Genomic DNA, 18,600 nt, shown 5'->3' on the forward strand with positions numbered 1-18,600 from the left:
TCAGTAGGCAAAGGCTTAAGGCAATGTTTTATTCCCATAATCAACAATCTACATGAGGACATTTTTCACACTGGTAAATACACTTTAAATGTCTCAAGAACTTTATGGCTCACCTCCATAAAGTGGAGAACTATCAGTTCCTTAGAGGCAGGGAATGGTATCCTGATTTTACATTCCTTTTAGCACATATCTCAAAGAATTAGCACATACCTCTGAGCATTTACTGACAAGATTAAAAAATAGCTAGACACTTAAATTCCAGGCTAGTTCCACAGCCTCAGGGCCACTCAACAAGTACAGTTACAGGAACGATCTAAAGTTCCAGTAGGGTCTGTGGAATCCGTCACAGGATGGAACCGGATCTCCCAGGAACAAAGTAAACAAAAGCCAGGTTTCATTTTGTCCCAAGCCAGAGTGAGACTAAGAAAGAGTCTGAACTAACCTAGGCCTTACTGGTTTAAACCTGATGAGTTGAGACTCTGGAAGGATAAGAATGTCTGGCAAACCTTTTGCAGCCACCCATACCTTCTAGTAATAACAAAGTGGCCTCTCCTTGAAATTCTATACACAGCAGAGATGTGGTCGGCACTCATAGAGGTAATGAAGTTGGGAATTAGAGTTCTGGCTCTTCAACTACCAAAGTTACATTTCACACAACTGGTTAGTAAGGAATATTGTTAGCTTTTTTATCCAATCATTTGCAAATTAATAAGGCAAGTAATACACCAACATAATATTTTACTGTACAAGATGACAATCTTCAGAAGAATTTGTACATGTATCATGTGGAACATTTTTATTCCTAATTTATGTTTTGCAAGATATTTGACAATATACAAAGAATACCCAGTTCTAGGTGGTGATTGTTTTGTACTGTGATTTATTTACAAAATTTCACCACATAATAATAACTACTTTTTTTAAAAAAATGGCATTGGTCCTATAAATGCCATTAGGATAAATTCTTAAGCCTACACAAGTCACCTGAGTACCACTGTCCCCAGGCATATTATTGTTAACTAAAATCTGACTCCAAAGCGCACGTGTAGTTTCTAGTTCTGATTACACACAGTCATTTTGAAGCACAATCTAATTAGATTGACAGGGGACAGTGGAGGACCCAAGCAGTCCTATCAACCTCTATAAGAGGTGTACGTTAGCCTACGGGTTATATCCTTCTATCTGTACCACCATTTATTTATAATGGGACCATTAGGCTGTCCCATTATGCTAAAACATAGTTCCTTTGGAAAAAACAAGGCATTCTCTAGACCAACTAGACTGGCCAGCATGGTGAGTAAAAAGTGGCTGTTAGTAATGGAAAACAGTTTCATTTCTTTGAACTTTTTCCTTTTCCTTTTCTGGACTCCTTATCTCTTTCTGATTTTGAAGGCTTTGAAGATTTTGGCTTTTTCTGTTGGGAAAGAAAGATGTACAAAATAGTTAATAGCTGTGTTATGAATAAATGAAATAAGTTCATCTCTATAACAAATCTTTACCTGCAACTTAATTAATAAAGAAGAAACACTGCAAACATCTAGATCTTGAACTACTGCCATCCCTGATGAGCTTACTTTTAAGCAAAAACTGGGCTTGTTGTAGCCTTTAAAAGATAGCAGTAAAAACTGAGAAGCTATTCAGAATCTAGAACTAACATATATTCCCCATGTATGCAGTTTCTTGGATTTAGAACAGAGGTATATTTAGTAAAGACAAAATAAGCAAGAGATAATTTACAAATAGGGTAATGTTTTCATGAAGAATTTCCTTTTCTTTCAGTTTCAGATTAGAAATCTAAACACGTTCAGTTTGAGAAGGGGAGAGGGAGACAACCTCTTACGTCTACACAAGACTAGAGAGAGCTACACTGGAGAAGGCCACTATTCCTAGCCCTGCACATACAAAACAGATATTAGGGGCAAGAATGACACACACATACACACACACACACACACACACACTAACAACACGTGACAGAGGAGGATACAGACTAAGTCCTTTGCGTCGGCAAATGGTAAACAGTGGGCTGATACCGTAAAGGATTTTAACCTTTCCTAGCAAGACAAGGATGTTTTGCTTCTGAAAAACATCTATAGGCCATTCAATGGCTATAGCAAAACACAAATAACAAAAGGGAGAAATGGTTCCATTGAAAATGCTTTTCTCATACAACCTTCCAAAACTGAATCAAGAGGAAATAAAGAATTTGAATACACCAATCGCTAGTAAGGAGATTAAAACAGTAATCAAAAACCTCCCAAAAAACAGTCCAGGGCCAGATGGCTTCACTGGTGAGTTCTACCAAACATTTGAAGAAGAATTAATACCAATCCTTCTTAAACTCTCCCAAAAAACAGAAGAGGCGGAAACACTTCCAAACTCATTTTATGAGGCCAGCATTACTCTGATACCAAAACCAGACAAGAACACTACAAGAAAGAAAATTACAGGCCAATATCACCGATGAACATCAGTGCAAAAATCCTCAAGAAAATACTAGCAAATCGAATACAATACATTAAAAAGATCATACACAATGATCAAGTGGGATTTATTCCAGGAATGCAGGGATGGTTCAACATCTACAAATCAATCAATGTGATACACCACATCAACAAAATGACGAATAAAAATCAAATGATCATCTCAATAGATGCACAGAAAGCATTCGATAAGATATAGCATCCATTTATGATAAAAACTGAATAAAATAGGTATAGAAGGAAAGTACTTCAACATAATAAAAGCCATATATCACAAACCCACAGCTAATATCATACTCAATGGTGAAAAACTGAAAACTATCCCTTTAAGAACAGGAACCAGACAAGGATGCCCACTTTCGCCACTCTCATTTAAAATAGTATTGGAAGCCCTAGCCAGAGCCACCAGGCAAGAAAAAGAAATAAAAGGGATCCAAACTGGAAAGGAAGAAGTAAAACTGTCACTCTGTGCAGATGACATGATTTTATATATAGAAAACCCTAAAGAATCTACCAAAAAACTATTAGAATAAATGAATACAGTCAAGTTGCAAGATACAAAATCAACATAGAAAAATCAGTTGCATTTCCATACACTAACAACAAAATAACAGAAAGAGAAATTATGAATACAATCCCATTTATAATTGCAACAAAAAGAATAAAATACCTAGGAATAAATTTAACCAAAGAGGTGAAAAGACTTGTACACTGAAAACTATAAAACACAGTTGAAAGAAGTCAAAGAATAAACAAAGAAATGGAAAGATATTCCATGCTCATGCATTGGAAGAATTAACATAGTTAAAACGTCCATACTTCCAAAAGCAATCTACAGATTCAATGCAATCCCTTTCAAAAACATTTTTCACAAAATAGAACAAAGAATCCTAAAATTTATATGGAATAATAAAAGAACCCAAATAGCCAATGTAATCCTGAGAAAAAAGAACAAAGCTGGAGGTATCACACTCCCTGATTTCAAAATATACTACAAAGCTATAGTAACCAAAACAGCATGGTACTGGCACAAAAACAGACACACAGATCAATGGAACAGAATCAAGAGTCCAGAAATAAACCCACACATTTATGGATAGCTAATTTTTGACAAGGAAGCCAAGAACGCACAATGGAGAAAGGCAAGTTTCTTCAATAAATGGTGTTGGGAAAACTGGATAGCCACATGCAAAAGAATGAAAGTAGGCTTACCTTACACCATACACAAAAATTAACTCAAAATGGATTAAAGACTTGAATGTAAGACCTAAAACCATAAAACTTCTAGAAGAAAACATAGGCAGTAGACTCTTCGACATCTGTCTTATTAGCAGCATCTTTTTGAATACCATGTCTCACCAGGCAAGGGAAACAAAAGAAAAAATAAATAAATGGGACTACATCAAACTAAAAAGCTTCTGCACAGCAAAGGAAACCATCAACAAAAAGAAAAGAAAACCTAACAATTGGGAGAAGATATTTGCAAACCATATATCTGATAAGGGGTTAATATCCAAAATATGTAAAGAACTCATACAACTCAGCAACAAAGAAACAAACAACCTAATTAAAAAATGGGCAAAGGATCTGAACAGACATTTTTCCAAAGAAGATATACAGACAGCCAACAGGCACATGAAAAGATATTCAACATCACTAATTATGAAGGAAATGCAAATCAAAACTACAATAAGCTATCACCTCACACCCGTCAGAATAACTATAATTAACAAGACAAGAAACAACAAGTGTTGGAGAGGATGTGGAGAAAAGGGAACTCTTCATACACTGCTGGTGGGAATGTAAACTGGTGTAGCCACTGTGGAAAACAGTATGGAGGTTCCTGAAAAAATTAAGAATAGAACTACCATACGATCCAGCTATTCCACTGCTCAGTATTTATCCAAAGAACATGACAACACCAATGCGTAAAGATACACGTACCCCTATGTTCACTGCAGCATTATTCACAATAGCCAAGACTAGCACAATACCTAAGTGCCCGTCAATGGATGAATTGATAAAGAAGATGTGATTATATATACAACAGAATACTACTCAGCTATAAAAAAAAGATGAAATCTTGCCATTTGCAACAACACGGATCGATCTTGAGGGTATTATGCTAAGCGAAATAAGTCAAAGGGAGCAAGTCAAATAATATATGATTTCACTCATAAGTAGAAGATAAAAATTACAACAACAAATAAACACAAAGACTCAGAGATTAGAGTGGTGATTAACAGAGGGGAAGGAGGGAGGGAGGAGGGCGAAAGGGATGACAGGTCACATGTGTATGGTGACAGATGGTCATTAGTCTTTGGGTGGTGAACATGATGTGGTCTACACAGAAATCAAAATATAACGATGTACATCTGAAATTTATATAATGTTATAAACCAATGTTACCTCAATTAAAAAAAAGAAAATGCTTTTCTTGATTGTTATTAAAATGTGTGTCTGTGGATAAAGCACACATCAATGGCTAAATAAATAAAAATATTACTTTTTCTAATAGAACATATGACCATCAATATGATGGCCTATTTTCTTGCTATGTGGCTCTCCCACTATTATAAGAAGCTATTTATAAAAAATGAAATCTACACCTTCTCCACCCTCACCTGTGATGAACAAAAAAAAAGTATTTTAAGCTTACTCTGCTACTTGCTAAACAGGTCCTGAATAATTTCAGCAGGCAAGTTATATACAAACAAAGATAAACTATTTTGAGGGAGTATCATAGCTTCTCCTGTCTATAGCTTAAAATACTACCTTGATCATAGCATCAGTTTCCATAGAGTCTTGATCTTTCTCATCAGATTGAGAGTCATCTTCATTTAACTCTTCATTGTATTCAGAATCCATTGCTGGGCCTGTGCTGTGTCTGGAGGTCTTTACTGCCTGAAGTGAATACGGAGTAAGGTGGACCTCCTTATTGTAAGCTCTTGTAAAGGCTGCTTTCACCTATAGGAAAGGAATAGAGGGATTTTTTAAAAAATCTAAGTGCCAAACAGTCCTTTTAAACTCTGTAGGCCTAAAGGCTTTGAGAGACCCTAGGAGCCCCTTGAAATTGTTTGCAAAATATTTATGTGTATACGTGTAAGTGTACGTATATGCATTTTTCTTTGGACAAGTTCCATATTTTTCATGACATTCTTAATAAAGCCCATGACTCAAAAAGATAAGAATCAATATTTTGGGAACCTTAGGCGGATAAAAAAAGTCACTTTAAGTCACCGTTTCTACCTATTCAGTGCTCTCTACAGTTATAAAAAGTGATAAGCAAAGTTAGTGAAATAATAAATCAAAAAAGGCACAAAATAAAGTACAAGTTAAAGTTGGCCTTTAATTACCACAAAATATATAAATTACCTTTACCACAATGATAGTGGTTACTTCAAAATACTAAGTAACTTGAAGAGCCTTAACTTGAAGCTTCTAAACAATTGTAGAATAACTCCTTGAATTCTAACAATGGCTATCTCTTGTGAGAATTTACCCATAACCATTAAGTCAGGTCAAAATTCTAGAGAAGGCAAGCCACAAAGAATATGTCTTCTAAAATGGCACATAGGCACAAGAGTGAGGGATCGGATATTACACATTCATGTTATGTCACTTTATTTTTTTTTATGATTATATAAAGAAAGTAGGGGCATATATTATTACATAATCGATTGTCCAACTGGAATAAATACTGAATCCACAGGTTACGTAGATTAAGAAAAATAAAAGTATAAAAATTCTCAGCCAGTAAACACTTCTTTCCTTTCATAATACATTACCACCACCTCACTTTTACTTCCCCAGGTTCATCTGCCCACCTTATAAGGAATATGTTTATACTTGCTCCTCAAATTTCACATCTTGCTTTTCCAATCAGCATAAAACAAAGATTAAAATGCAAATTGTAAAGTCAAATCCAGAAGTCTATTCTTAATATTGTACTCAAATAGTATCTTTGGAAAACACAGGACATAAGAAGCAAAAAGCATCAAAGAAAAAAAATTAAACCTTTTTAAAGCATCTAAAACATCTCTGAAGTACTCCTAGTGCAAACCTGGTAATTACAAAGTGGTAGAGAACCAACTGGGCTACACAATTTACCTTGGGATCCAGCTTGGAGAAGGGACTAGGTTTGCCTCCCCAGCTGCTAATTTCCATGATATTCTCAAAGTCTTCTTTCATCAAATAATATGTGTCCATAAGAGCAACAACATCCTGTACTCCTTCTACCCCTTGTGAGGTCAAGGGCTGTACAAGTGCATCTCTTATATGTGACAGATAATCCATGTTTACAGTCCTTTTGCTAGAGTAAGTTCTTAAACCAAAACAAAAGAGATACACCAATAGTCAATGGCAAACTACCACCAACTCAAGTTACAGTGTGCATATCAACAATGAGTTAATCAGATGTAGTTCAATCCACTTTTAATAATGCTCAATGGAATGCCTATTACTTAACAGCTGGTGTAGAGAAAGCCTTGCACTACACCACCAGAATAATGGATACACACCAAAGTACTCCAAGGGAATTTTCTACTTACCCAGATACGTAAATGAAAAACACAAATGTAGATTATATTTCCATCCTACTCTTAAGGCCCAGGCAACAACAGTGTTTCTATGTGCTCATACTTATTACAGCCAAAGATTACTCATTCCAAGTCCCAAATATTAAAAGCATCAGTAAAAGGCAGTGAGATTTCCTACCTCAAGTGCCATTGCCACTTCCTACATGAGAGTCTGTAATACCTTTTGGTCTCTGATAATAACATACAAAATTATATATGAATGCTTCCCTCACATTTCCTAATGCTGTTACTATGGAACCTTTAGTTCTAGAGCAGGGTTTTCCCCAAATCTAAGAAAACTGCAGAGAATGTTCCTACAGAATCAAAAGGTGGCAAACACTGGCAAGGGGAAGGCTCAGGGAAACAGTCTCTGATCTCCTGAGAACTAGAATGTCATCATGAAATGACTTTTTCTTTCTCTCTTAAAATAGCTGAACAAAACTATTTCCAATGCCACCACTCTAAATCTTTCCAACCCAACTGCCTCAATCTTCAAACCAGACAATTATATACGTATATGTACTATAAACAAGAGACCTCAAAAGCTCTTGGTTTCAGAACCCACATTAAAATTAGAAAAGAAATGAAAAGTCCCTTTAAAAATTACCTAGGGGTCCTGCTCCTGCCTTCAAGTAACTGAATGTGTGAATCACAAGAAGCCACATAGTTCTTCTCCTGATCAGAAATCTAGAACCTCGCCCCACAAGTGTTTTATTACCTAGCCAAAGAGTTCAAAAAACTCTATTTTAAATTCACCCATTTCCTCTAGATTCAGTCTTCCATAATCAAGCATACTAGTACTTGAAGACAAGTATGAGCCCGTAAGCCACAGTGCCCAAGAAAATCATGAAACCTTTTCCAAAATTATTCTCTTACATTTTGTTATATAACTGTTACCTTCTAGTAGAATCACAGAACATTCAATCTAGAAAGGTCTAAAGGTATCATCTAACATACCTAAATCAAGGGTTCTTAACCTCAGAAATCTATAATTCCCCTAAAATTATATTATTTGTGCATTACTGCATTTTGGGGAGAATAAAGATCAAAGAGCTTTCACATTCTCAAAGGCATCTATGATCCAAAAAAGATTAAGAATAATAAAGCCACATTTCCATTTTTAAAGATAAAGAGAAACTGCCGCCTATAGAAGTTGAGTGACTTAATCAGGGTTAAAACTAAGAAGGTCTTAATTTACTTAAAAATTGTGAAACTCACTATAGATGTCCTTGACAATGTCCTGTATATGATTCATTAATAAACATTTATTGAGCAATTTTATGTAATGGGAGATGGGGACAGACATACAAAAGTACAGTCACAAAACAACATGGAAGTCCAGTGCTCAAAATCTACATGAATATAGTGGGAGCATCAAAGAGGGACATCCCTAGGACACAGTGATGCATCACCTTTAAAAAGCAGTAGGTACGGAGTAGGAAAGAGCTGAGAGGCAGGCTCTCAGCTTGAGCACTGAGAAGAGGAGTGGGGAAAAGCAGCCCTTTCCAGTTTCCAGAGTCCGCCTGCATCCCTTGGCTCATGGTCCCTTGTTCCATGTTCAAAGCCAGCACTGTAGCTTCTTCAAATCTCTCTCTCTGACTGACACTGCTGCCTCCCCCTGCCTTTTTTTTTTTAATAAAGACCCTTGCAATTACATTAGGCCCACCCAGATAATTCAGGATAATCTTCCCATCTCAAGATGGGAATAAATTTGTGTTGTTTTAAGCGACTAAGTTTTGGTAATTTGTTATAGCAGCAATAGAAAACTAATATAAAGGTGGCAAAAAAAGACCTATGTTATGGGCTAGGAAAGGGGAATATAGTAGGAAGCAGAATTTTACAAGAACAGAGGAAAGGAACTATCTCAGTTCAGCTTTAACCAAAAGTTAAGAGTGGAACAATATTAATATTCCCTCCAGGGACCAGAAAGGGAAATAAGATTGCTCAAGTTGTTCTCCACAGTTAAAAGTGAATCCCTGAGGGGCCAACCCGGTGGCACAGTGGTTAAGTTCACACGCACCACTTCAGTGGCCCAGGGTTCGTGGGTTCAGATCCCAGGCACGGACCTACACACCGCTTATCAAGCCATGCTGTGGCTGCATCCCATATAAAGTAGAGGAAGATGGGCACGGATGTTAGCCCAGGGCTAATCTTCCTCATCAAAAAAAAAAAAAAAAAAAAAAGAATCCCTGAAGTTCACTTAATATTTGTGTGCATGCACATTTTCTAAGTTTCTAAACAAAATTGTACCAAATAACGAGAATCTTTAAACTTCTCCAAGCACATTGGTTTTCAATCATCTGAATGTCTACCTCCTGTTATATGCTAAACTATATCCTCTATTCCAAATGACTAGGTCAGTTTACTACCAGAACAGGTAAAAACTAGTTCATTTACTTAAATAGTTCTCCTTTTCCTGTTAAATTATTTAGAAGCCGAGACATTACTAGTATGCCTACTAGTAATAGGCACAGTCACAATAACAATGAATAATTTATTTATATCAGATTTATATAGTTTTAAAACTACATATCAGATTTATATAGTTTTAAAATTTATGTTAAAGTTGTGGCACATTTACTATCTGGCTTTATTCTCCAAAGTATCCTCTTAAGTGATAAAACAAGTGTCATACTGATTACAGATAATAAAACTAAGGCCCACAAAATATAAGGAACTTATCCAGGATCATTTATCTAGTTAGCAACAAAATCAAAACTAAAACGCAAATCTTTTGACTCGTGTTGTTTAGGGCAGCAAAAACTGGATAAGGGCTAATACACTGCTAAAATGCTAGACATGGAGTAATACCGCTTACCTGAGACTCATATGCAATGCTAGGTCCTGAACAGTACGATCATGTTTGCCCATAGATGAGTACTTCCCCAACCAGCTTGGGAAGGTGGGAAACTGGGTCATGTACCCCCTCATTAATTCTCCAGGAAGAACACTGGCATAAATGGCCTGAAAAAATCAAATGCAGTCCACAATTTAAATTTGGTACAAAGTTGCTTCCTTAGCAGCTACTGGCTTTCAAGCAGTCTCTGGAAAACGAAGCAACATTGTCCCAGGTACCTAATTGCAGGATAGTCAGGCCCTTTCCCTCTGTTTCTGATCTGCTGGTAGGGGAAACTTCTCCCAGAGAAAACTGACTGCAGGAAACACCTTGGTCCAAGACATGTTATAGCCCTCAGAGATCATCTCACCAACTCGACCTCCCTAACCAACTATCTCAACATACCAGTTCCTTCAAGATGCCAATGTCACAGAAAAGACTCGAAGAGGAATATGATTGTCTTTAACATAAGCTACTGATAGCACAGGTAGATCAAAACATGGAAAATCTAATAATTAGAGAATCAAGTAAACTAGCACTTAAGAAAAGTTTTTAAAAAAAGAATCCTTGAATATCTTCTGTATCTCGGGGTTTTACTTTTTTAAAGGTTGGAATTATACACAAATTTTGTATCCTGCTTTATTCCAATAACATTCTCTCATAAGTATTTTTTCATATTAGATAATCTTTACAAATAATTTTAAAGACTGCATAATGTTCCATCAAGAGGATATACCATAATTAATCATTCTCCTTTTGCTGGACATGCATGGAGACTTTCTCCAATTTTTTGCTATCAGAACTAAAGCTTTAGGGAATATTTTTGTACATTAATAAGTTTTTCCTGTGTTTAAAATTATTTCTTTAGGATAAATTCTCAAAGGTACAATTATTAGGTAAAAAAAAAAAAGAACACTTTTAAAACATAAGAGAAAGGATTCTTTATATTCAGATTGAGTCTTTGTTTTTTGTTGTCAAACAATGTGTATGTAGAATTCAGAGAAGAGTAGGCCTTCCAGAAGTCCTTTGCTTATTAATCAGGCCAATAATACTGTATAAATATGCACAACTCAAGAACAAATAACACTCTTAATTTTGAAAGTCTGAAAAACTCTATTTTGAGTAAAAGATATCAACCTAAGTAAAGCACCCAGTATAAAGCTGCCTCTTTAGCAAGGAAGAAGAAAATCAGAATTCACGTATCAAAAAAGTAGCTGCTGGGCCGGCCCCATGGCTTAGCGGTTAAGTGCGTGCGCTCCGCTGCTGGCACCCTGGATTCAATCCCGGGTGCACACCGACGCACCACTTCTCCGGCCCTGCTGAGGCCATGTCCCACATACAGCAACTAGAAGGATGTGCAGCTATGACATACAACTATCTACTGGGGCTTTGGGGTAAAAAATAAATAAATAAAATTAAAACAAAAAAACAAAGTAGCTGCTAACCTGCCCTGGCTGCATTTCTTCAAGGAGGAGCTACTTAGTTACCATCCGGGAGAACCAAGAATAACAAAAAAGAAATGGATTCTTAAGGTAAAACAGAGCAAATGAAACTTTTGACTCACATCTTAGTTATGACCAAAATGTAACATTCCTATTTCCCTACGTCCATTTATATAAAAACAATTTGAAACACTGAAAAAGTAAGGCTAGATTAAGAAATAGACAACAGTGACCACAGAGTATTGTAATCTATAACAGATTGTATTTTTGCCATAAGAGCCATAATGTTTATCTGGCATTTCAAATAATTACAGGAGCTATAAGCTATTTTGTTCTCTTTAACTAAAGCAGAGTCCACAATTTAAGGAGAGCCCTATGCTTACCTGTGTGGGCAGAAGACTCCAGTTTTGCTTACTCCGAATCTGACGGTCCACTAGGTCACCATCACATATGCTATCTGCTGCTCTGCTTAAAAGCATCAAGTGCTTTTTCGTGTCCCCACTGCAGGAATAAACCAGTCTGGATTACACCACTGTCCACACATCACACCCCTCCCTCCCAGGTATCTGGCCTTCACAGTGCTGAGAAGGTACTAATTCTAACCCCTCACTAGCTCTGAACACTCACCCTGAAGCTACAGGCTTCACGTGTATGTAGTTCTCCTGGACAAAGAGGGGTGCTATTGAATAATCATGAAAAAAGAGATCTGATTTGTCCACAAGTGACATATGAGCAGTCTCCTCTCCAGCTGCAAAGACCTTCCGGACAACATCAAATGGGCCCTTAAAAGAGAGAGGGACAGACCTAGTAGAATGGCCAAGATCCAAAAGACTGACAACATCAAATGCTGACAGAGATGTGGAGCAACAGGAACTCTCATTTCATTGCTGGTAGGAACGCAAAATGGTACAGTCACTTTGGAAGACAGATTGGTAGTTTCTTACAAAACTAAATATACTCTTACCATACCAGTAATTCAGCAATTGTGCTCGTTGGTATTTACCCAAATGAACTGAAAACTTATATTCACACAAAAAACCTGTACATAGATATTTATAGCAGCTTTATTCATGATTGCCAAAACTTGGAAGCAATCAAGATGTCCCTCAATAGGTGAACAGATAAACTGTGGTACATCCAGACACTGGAATATTATTCAGCACTCATTTCAGCACTAAAAAGAAATGAGCTATCAAGCCGTGGAAAGATATGGAAAAACCTTGAATGCATATTATTAAGTGAAAGAAGCCAATCTGAAAAGGCTACATACTGTATGATTCCAACTACATGACATTCTGAAAAAAGAGACAGTAAGATTAGTGAGTGCCAAGGGTTGGGGGAAGGAAGGGATGAACAGGTGAAGCACAGAGGTTATTTAGGGCAGCGAAAATACTCTGTATGATACTACAATAATGGATACGTGCCATTATACATTTGTCAAAACCCATAGAATGTACAACACCAAACGCGAACCCTAATGCTAACTATGGACTTTGGGTAATAATGATGTGTCAATGTAGGTTCATCAGTTGTAACAAAGGTACCACTCTGGTGGGAGATGTTAATAGTGGGGGAGGTTGTATGAGTCTGGGGACAGGGAATATATGGGAAATCTCTGTACCGTCTGCTCAATTTTACTGTGAACCTAAAACTGCTCTAAAAAAGTTTATTAATTAAAGAAAAAAAGATGGAGGAAGGGGGGAAAAACACTGTTTAATCATTGCTCTAACTATAATAATAAATTCTGACTAGTGACTAGGTGAAAAAAACACAAAGATAATTGATACAGATCTCTAGTTTCAGAAAGGTTATTAAACTATAAACCATTTGAAACAGATTAATCTGAACAGTTCCAAAACCACTCAAAACATGAAATCTATATGTAAGGGACTCTGGAAAGGCCATTTTATAACTATTGAAGCATAAGTATAATTTAAAACTTCCCTTTCTCAAAATTTACAATACACATTGACAGATCTTGAGGAAAAATCATTTGAATTACAAACACTTTTAACAGCTGTCTATACCTCTTATTATAAATATTCATAGGTTCTAGAGGTGTGTCAAGGAATTATAATAACTATTTCTATTAAGTTAATACCAAGAGAACAAGAAGTGCTTTAGGTTGAGAAAGTAACTAGGAAATGTAAATTTATTTTACCAGTTTGATATCCTTTTTGGCTCTATGAGAATCAGCCTTGGCCTGGTCATAGGTTAATGCCTTACTTCGTGCACACCACATACTCAGATTGTGTAAAACCTAAAAGAATCACAAATAAGACACTGTCAAGAGGGGAAAATACTGCCACTCCCCCTTCCAAAAAGGTTGAAGACATTAATTCAAAAGAATCATCAAATATATATATTTTACTTACCTGTCTGATATCTTGATTGGCTCCCAAAATTATTTCATTCATAGCTGGAGGGGGGATCTTTAAACCCTCTTTAAATGCAATAGACATCATAGCCCCCTGAAATTGACAAACGGGAATCTTCAATGACTTTTTTTTAACTCTTATAATCAGATATTTTAAAAATATTTATCAGATACTTTTAAAAACTGACTCAAAAAGAAATAGGATAGCATGAGGGAGAAAAAAATTCCAACCATCATACCTTAATTTGTTCAACCCGAGGTCTTTGAAAACGAAGATCAAAGCAATAATGAATCAAAGAGCGAATCTTGGGATGATTTCTATCATTGCACATACAAATGATGGGAATTTTTGTATGTTTTATCAGGCCAATTAATTCCTGAAAGGCAAATTTGCAACATAAAAATAATTATTTAAAAAAAACAACAAAATACCACACAATGTATGTATTTTAGGTTTTAAAAACTTCCTCAGCAATGTGCCTTAATTGCTGTAAATAGCAAAGCATGATAATCAGTTCTTTAAATATAAAAAAAAAAACTAAACTAAAAATCGGCAGTAAAACTGCAAAAATACGGTGATTTCATTACCTGAATTCCTCCCCTGTCCTCATTGCCTGCCATGCCATCTACTTCATCCATGAGGAGAGCATGTTTTGTGCTTACTGAATGGGCTGCTCCACCTGATCCATGTTGAGAAGCAATGGGATGGGACAAAAACAAAATAACAATTGTTCAAACACTTGTTTGAACAATTTTTTATAAAAAAATATGTAACACACTTTAGACTGATAATATAGGACCATGGTACAAAATTCAAAAGGCACAAGAGGATGCAGTGAAAAGAAATTCTCCCTCCCACCTTTGCCCCCTAGGGAACCCAGTTTCCGTCTCTGGAGGCAAACAATGTGAACAATCTCACATATATCTTTTAAGAGATACTCTATACATATTAAAACGTATACATAAAAATATACACCTTAGTTTTATCATTTAATACATTTGGTGATTTGTTCCTTATCTGCAGATACAGAACACCTCTTTTTTTTTTTTGCTTGAGTAAGATTAGCCCTGAGCTAACATCTGTGCCAATCTTTCTCTACTAGTAGGTCGGCGCCCGGGATCTGAACCCGCGAACCCAGGCCGCCGAAGCAGAGCATGCGGAACTTTAACCACTTGGCCATGGTGCCAGGCCCAGAACACCTCGTTTTTCAAGGCTATTTAATATTCCATTTTATACATATATCATAATTAACCACTGTCTATTGATAAAAGACGAAGATGCTTCCAATATTTTGCTATTATAAATCATACTAAATGAATATCCTTATATATATGTCATTTTGCATATACACAAGTATAACAGTTGCTAAATTCCAGGAATTAGAATCTCTGGGTTAAAGGGTATGTGTAATTTAACTTTGGGAAATACTGCCAGATTGCTCTCCAGAGTTCTACCAATTTACACTTCCACCAGCCGTGATGGTTGACATTTTCTGAGCAAATTCTTTTTAACAATTATTTTCTACTGCTGAAAGTACCAAGAATTCAGGTGACCATGCTAAACATGCACTATTTAGTCCGTAATGTGGGCATCTTATTTCCCCATAAACTCTGGCCATGCCAGACCACTGGCTACAACCTGAAACAGTGGCACTTGCACACTGCGTCTTTTCTCCTCCTTCACTACCTTTGCCTGAAATAACTCTTCCACCCACAAATAACCCTTTCTCATTCTTCAAGCCCTTTGAAAAAAGTCACCGTTTTACTGGTAGCTTTCCCCAGTGCCCCAAATAGAATCACTTCTTCATCTACAGGCCTCTATCACCTCACTCATCACACTGTATTAAAGTTATTTACTTTCTTTCCCTTTTCACAGGATTCACCTGTGAATCCTCTAAAATCATATGCAAAACGTGTAAATATGTGCACATATACATTTTCATCACATTCTGAGAAACCTCTAAGACCTAAAAAAAGGTAACTATTATCCTATGAGTTACATCAGGAGCTTTTCTTATTCTCTCAGCAGCCCCAGGATTTAGCAGGGTGCCTAGAACACAGTAGTGTTCAGTAACCACTATGTTACTGAACACTGAAATGAACATGTTTTTCTTACATAACCAAAGAAACAGTTCAAAAACCCGCATACTTGAATAAAAGCCTTTGATGCTGGTATTATTCAGTGATTCAGCAACAATCTCCTTCAAACTGTTCTTACTTCGAGTGTCACTTGCATTCAGTTCCACGTAGCTATATCCCAATTCCTAATCAAAATATTGGAAACCATTACTATCACAATGCAAATTATTAACTCCCCCCCAAAAAACAGGACAATTAAGGAAGAAAGAGGGTAGAAAAATCACATAAGGAACCATGGGTAAAAAGATCAAGTAAGATACTAACAGACAATGAGATTAACTATAATATGCCTCACAATATTAAGAGATTTTTAAAATATCATATATATAAATACAACACACACATAAACACATACAAATTTGGTCTTAAAACCTCAGTTGATAAATCACTAATCTGGAAGAATATATTTGAATAAGCAATTTTGAAGTTTGCTTCAAAAAAAAGTTTCCTTCTTAAAGTCCTAAAAAGAATTAAATATAACCAACCCAAGATTTTAATATCAGATATAGAATTAATCTATTATAAGATACTAAAGTAGTTCTTGACTCTTCAAGATAAGTCAAACTATCCCAATATACAATCTTCCTCTCAAATCGTGAAAAATCAAGTTATTCTGATTCATTTCCCAAAACTGATCATTATATTGACAAGGCATTTTAAAATGCCTTAATTCAATTCCCAAAAAAGTAATGAGAGTAATAAAGGAAGAAAAGAGTCATGTTCACAAGTGTAGGGACTAGAAAAAAATATATATTTCTTTGGGGATTTTTAATGTTTATAAATAGAGTAGGAAATATATAGTTCTTAAACCTGCTAAAAATTTATGCTCTGGTCCATACAACGAAGGACAAAGGAAACCACCAGCTTACAAGACAGAGGGTTGGAAAATCCAGCAATAAATTTAAAATAAGTTTAAAATCCCTCGTTTTCTCATTCTGACACCATTTCATGTATCATTTCATACCATTTTGATATACACCAACTCTGGTTTGCTCTAGAGCCTTGTCCTCTCATTGTCTAGAGATACAGCAGCTGTAGAGACAACAAGAGCAAAGGCAGGAGCCCACAGTGGTGAAGAGCGGGACTACGTGGGTTCACCCTGTGCCACTACTCTCCTCTCTAAGCCTGTTTCATTTCTCACATGAGATAACAGTACATATATTCAGTACACAGAATTCTTATAAGGGTATATAAGATATTTGTATCTATAAGTCTATAAGATATATTTATATTATCTATAAAATAATGCACCCAAGGGTTTATTTAGCACATCACCTGGTACACAGGTAAATATTACCTACAATTATAATTACCAATATTAAAAAAAAGGATGATAATGACAAATATCCCAAAAGCTAAAGCAAATTCTAGAGGTTTGATTTCAGAAAAGTATATGCACAACACTTAAAATATATACACAATATACATACACAAACACGTGTATATCTCCTACGCATGCCCACTCCTAAGTTACCTTTCCAACTGCACTACAACAGAATACCCACCTGACAAACCAGAGAAGCTGTCGTTGTTTTGCCAACACCTGGAGGGCCTGAGAGCAATGCTGCTTTAAAACTAGAGCCATCATCTTTGCCGGCAAATTTACCAAGCTTTGCTGCTAGGAAAAAAGAAGTTCCAGAGTGTTAACCTATACTACCTAATAGAAATTCAGGAATAATTGTGCATAAACAACATTGAGAGCGGTCCTCCAGTTTAGCTCTAAATTTGCAGAATATTTTCTATAAAGCATAGTTTCCAGAGCACTAAGTAAAATTCTACTCCCTATCTCACCTCCCTCCAAAATAAAAAACTGAAACTCATTAACTTTAAAACTGATTTGAAACAATAATTTTATGAGTTTCCTTTCCTACAAAAGACCAGGTCATGGAGCAGACTACCTAGGCTCCAATCCTAACTCCAGCTATCCCAACTCCACTGCTCACCAGCTGGGAGCACTTTAGAAGTGACTTAACCTTTCTGGTCTGTTTCCTCCTTTGTAAAATGAGGGTAACAACAGTAATGTGCCTGGTTGGGATGTTGTGAAGAGGAACGTGCTGCAAGGAAGAATGTGAGGAAGAGCCTGGCATGCCTCAATAAATGTTAACAAGCATAATCAGTTATATGATCTCAAAAAGAATGATTGAAGATGCTGCATCTGCAACTATCTTACACAGCTCAACGCTACAGCATTCTTCCTCCCCTCATCACATGGGGCCTGGCACAGAAAGGGTGCTCAGTACATACACAATGACTGACAGAGAGATGGTCAAACCTACTGCAGGCATGGAAAAAGGAACGATAGTTCACCTGAAGCCTTAAAAAGTCTTCTCCAGGCACACAAAGCACTCATCCCCTCTTTTAAGGTAGATTTTATATGGTTTTAGAAAGAGAAAAGGAGTCAACTTAAATTTAACCCTGTATCACTACAATTTTCTGTTAAAATAAAATAAACTGGCATCGTCAGCCAATGTGTAGCAACCACCTAGACATTAATAACCCAGTCATCACTTACGGAATTCACTGTGTTGCTCACGAGATTTTGCCTTCTTATTTCTTACATGATATTCCCCAGGGCTGCAGTTGAAGCTCAAGAAAACAATGCCAACATCTGCGATCTGAAACCTCAGTTCCAATAATACTTTGGACATTAAATATACATTGTGGCTGCTCATTTTCCATGACAAATACATGGTGAACAAGCACAGAAACTGAAGAAGCTCAGGCCTATCAGGCCTACCAAAAGCAA

General features: G+C 36.3%; 1 protein-coding gene across 3 annotated transcripts in view; it reads right to left on the reverse strand.

Moving 5' to 3' along the window:
* The window catches only part of RFC1 (replication factor C subunit 1), a 76,393-nt gene continuing 57,793 nt past the window's right edge, over positions 1-18,600 (reverse strand). For 2 of the 3 annotated variants that reach the window (XM_087434206.1, XM_087434204.1), the window contains 12 exons: positions 17,360-17,472; positions 15,865-15,979; positions 14,304-14,395; positions 13,955-14,092; positions 13,714-13,809; positions 13,500-13,598; positions 11,966-12,120; positions 11,722-11,839; positions 9,879-10,024; positions 6,594-6,807; positions 5,259-5,450; positions 1-1,414 (listed from right to left, as the gene is read on the reverse strand). In XM_087434206.1, the coding sequence (XP_087290332.1) occupies positions 1,331-1,414; positions 5,259-5,450; positions 6,594-6,807; positions 9,879-10,024; positions 11,722-11,839; positions 11,966-12,120; positions 13,500-13,598; positions 13,714-13,809; positions 13,955-14,092; positions 14,304-14,395; positions 15,865-15,979; positions 17,360-17,472 (1,562 nt within the window). In that variant the 3' untranslated portion in view covers positions 1-1,330. The remainder of the gene's footprint in view (positions 1,415-5,258; positions 5,451-6,593; positions 6,808-9,878; positions 10,025-11,721; positions 11,840-11,965; positions 12,121-13,499; positions 13,599-13,713; positions 13,810-13,954; positions 14,093-14,303; positions 14,396-15,864; positions 15,980-17,359; positions 17,473-18,600) is intronic. The other variant, XM_087434205.1, reaches the window with a different exon arrangement.

The sequence above is a fragment of the Ceratotherium simum genome, chromosome 8, assembly GCF_057802395.1.
Source record: "Ceratotherium simum simum isolate JZ-2026a chromosome 8, ASM5780239v1, whole genome shotgun sequence".
NCBI lineage: Eukaryota > Metazoa > Chordata > Mammalia > Perissodactyla > Rhinocerotidae > Ceratotherium > Ceratotherium simum.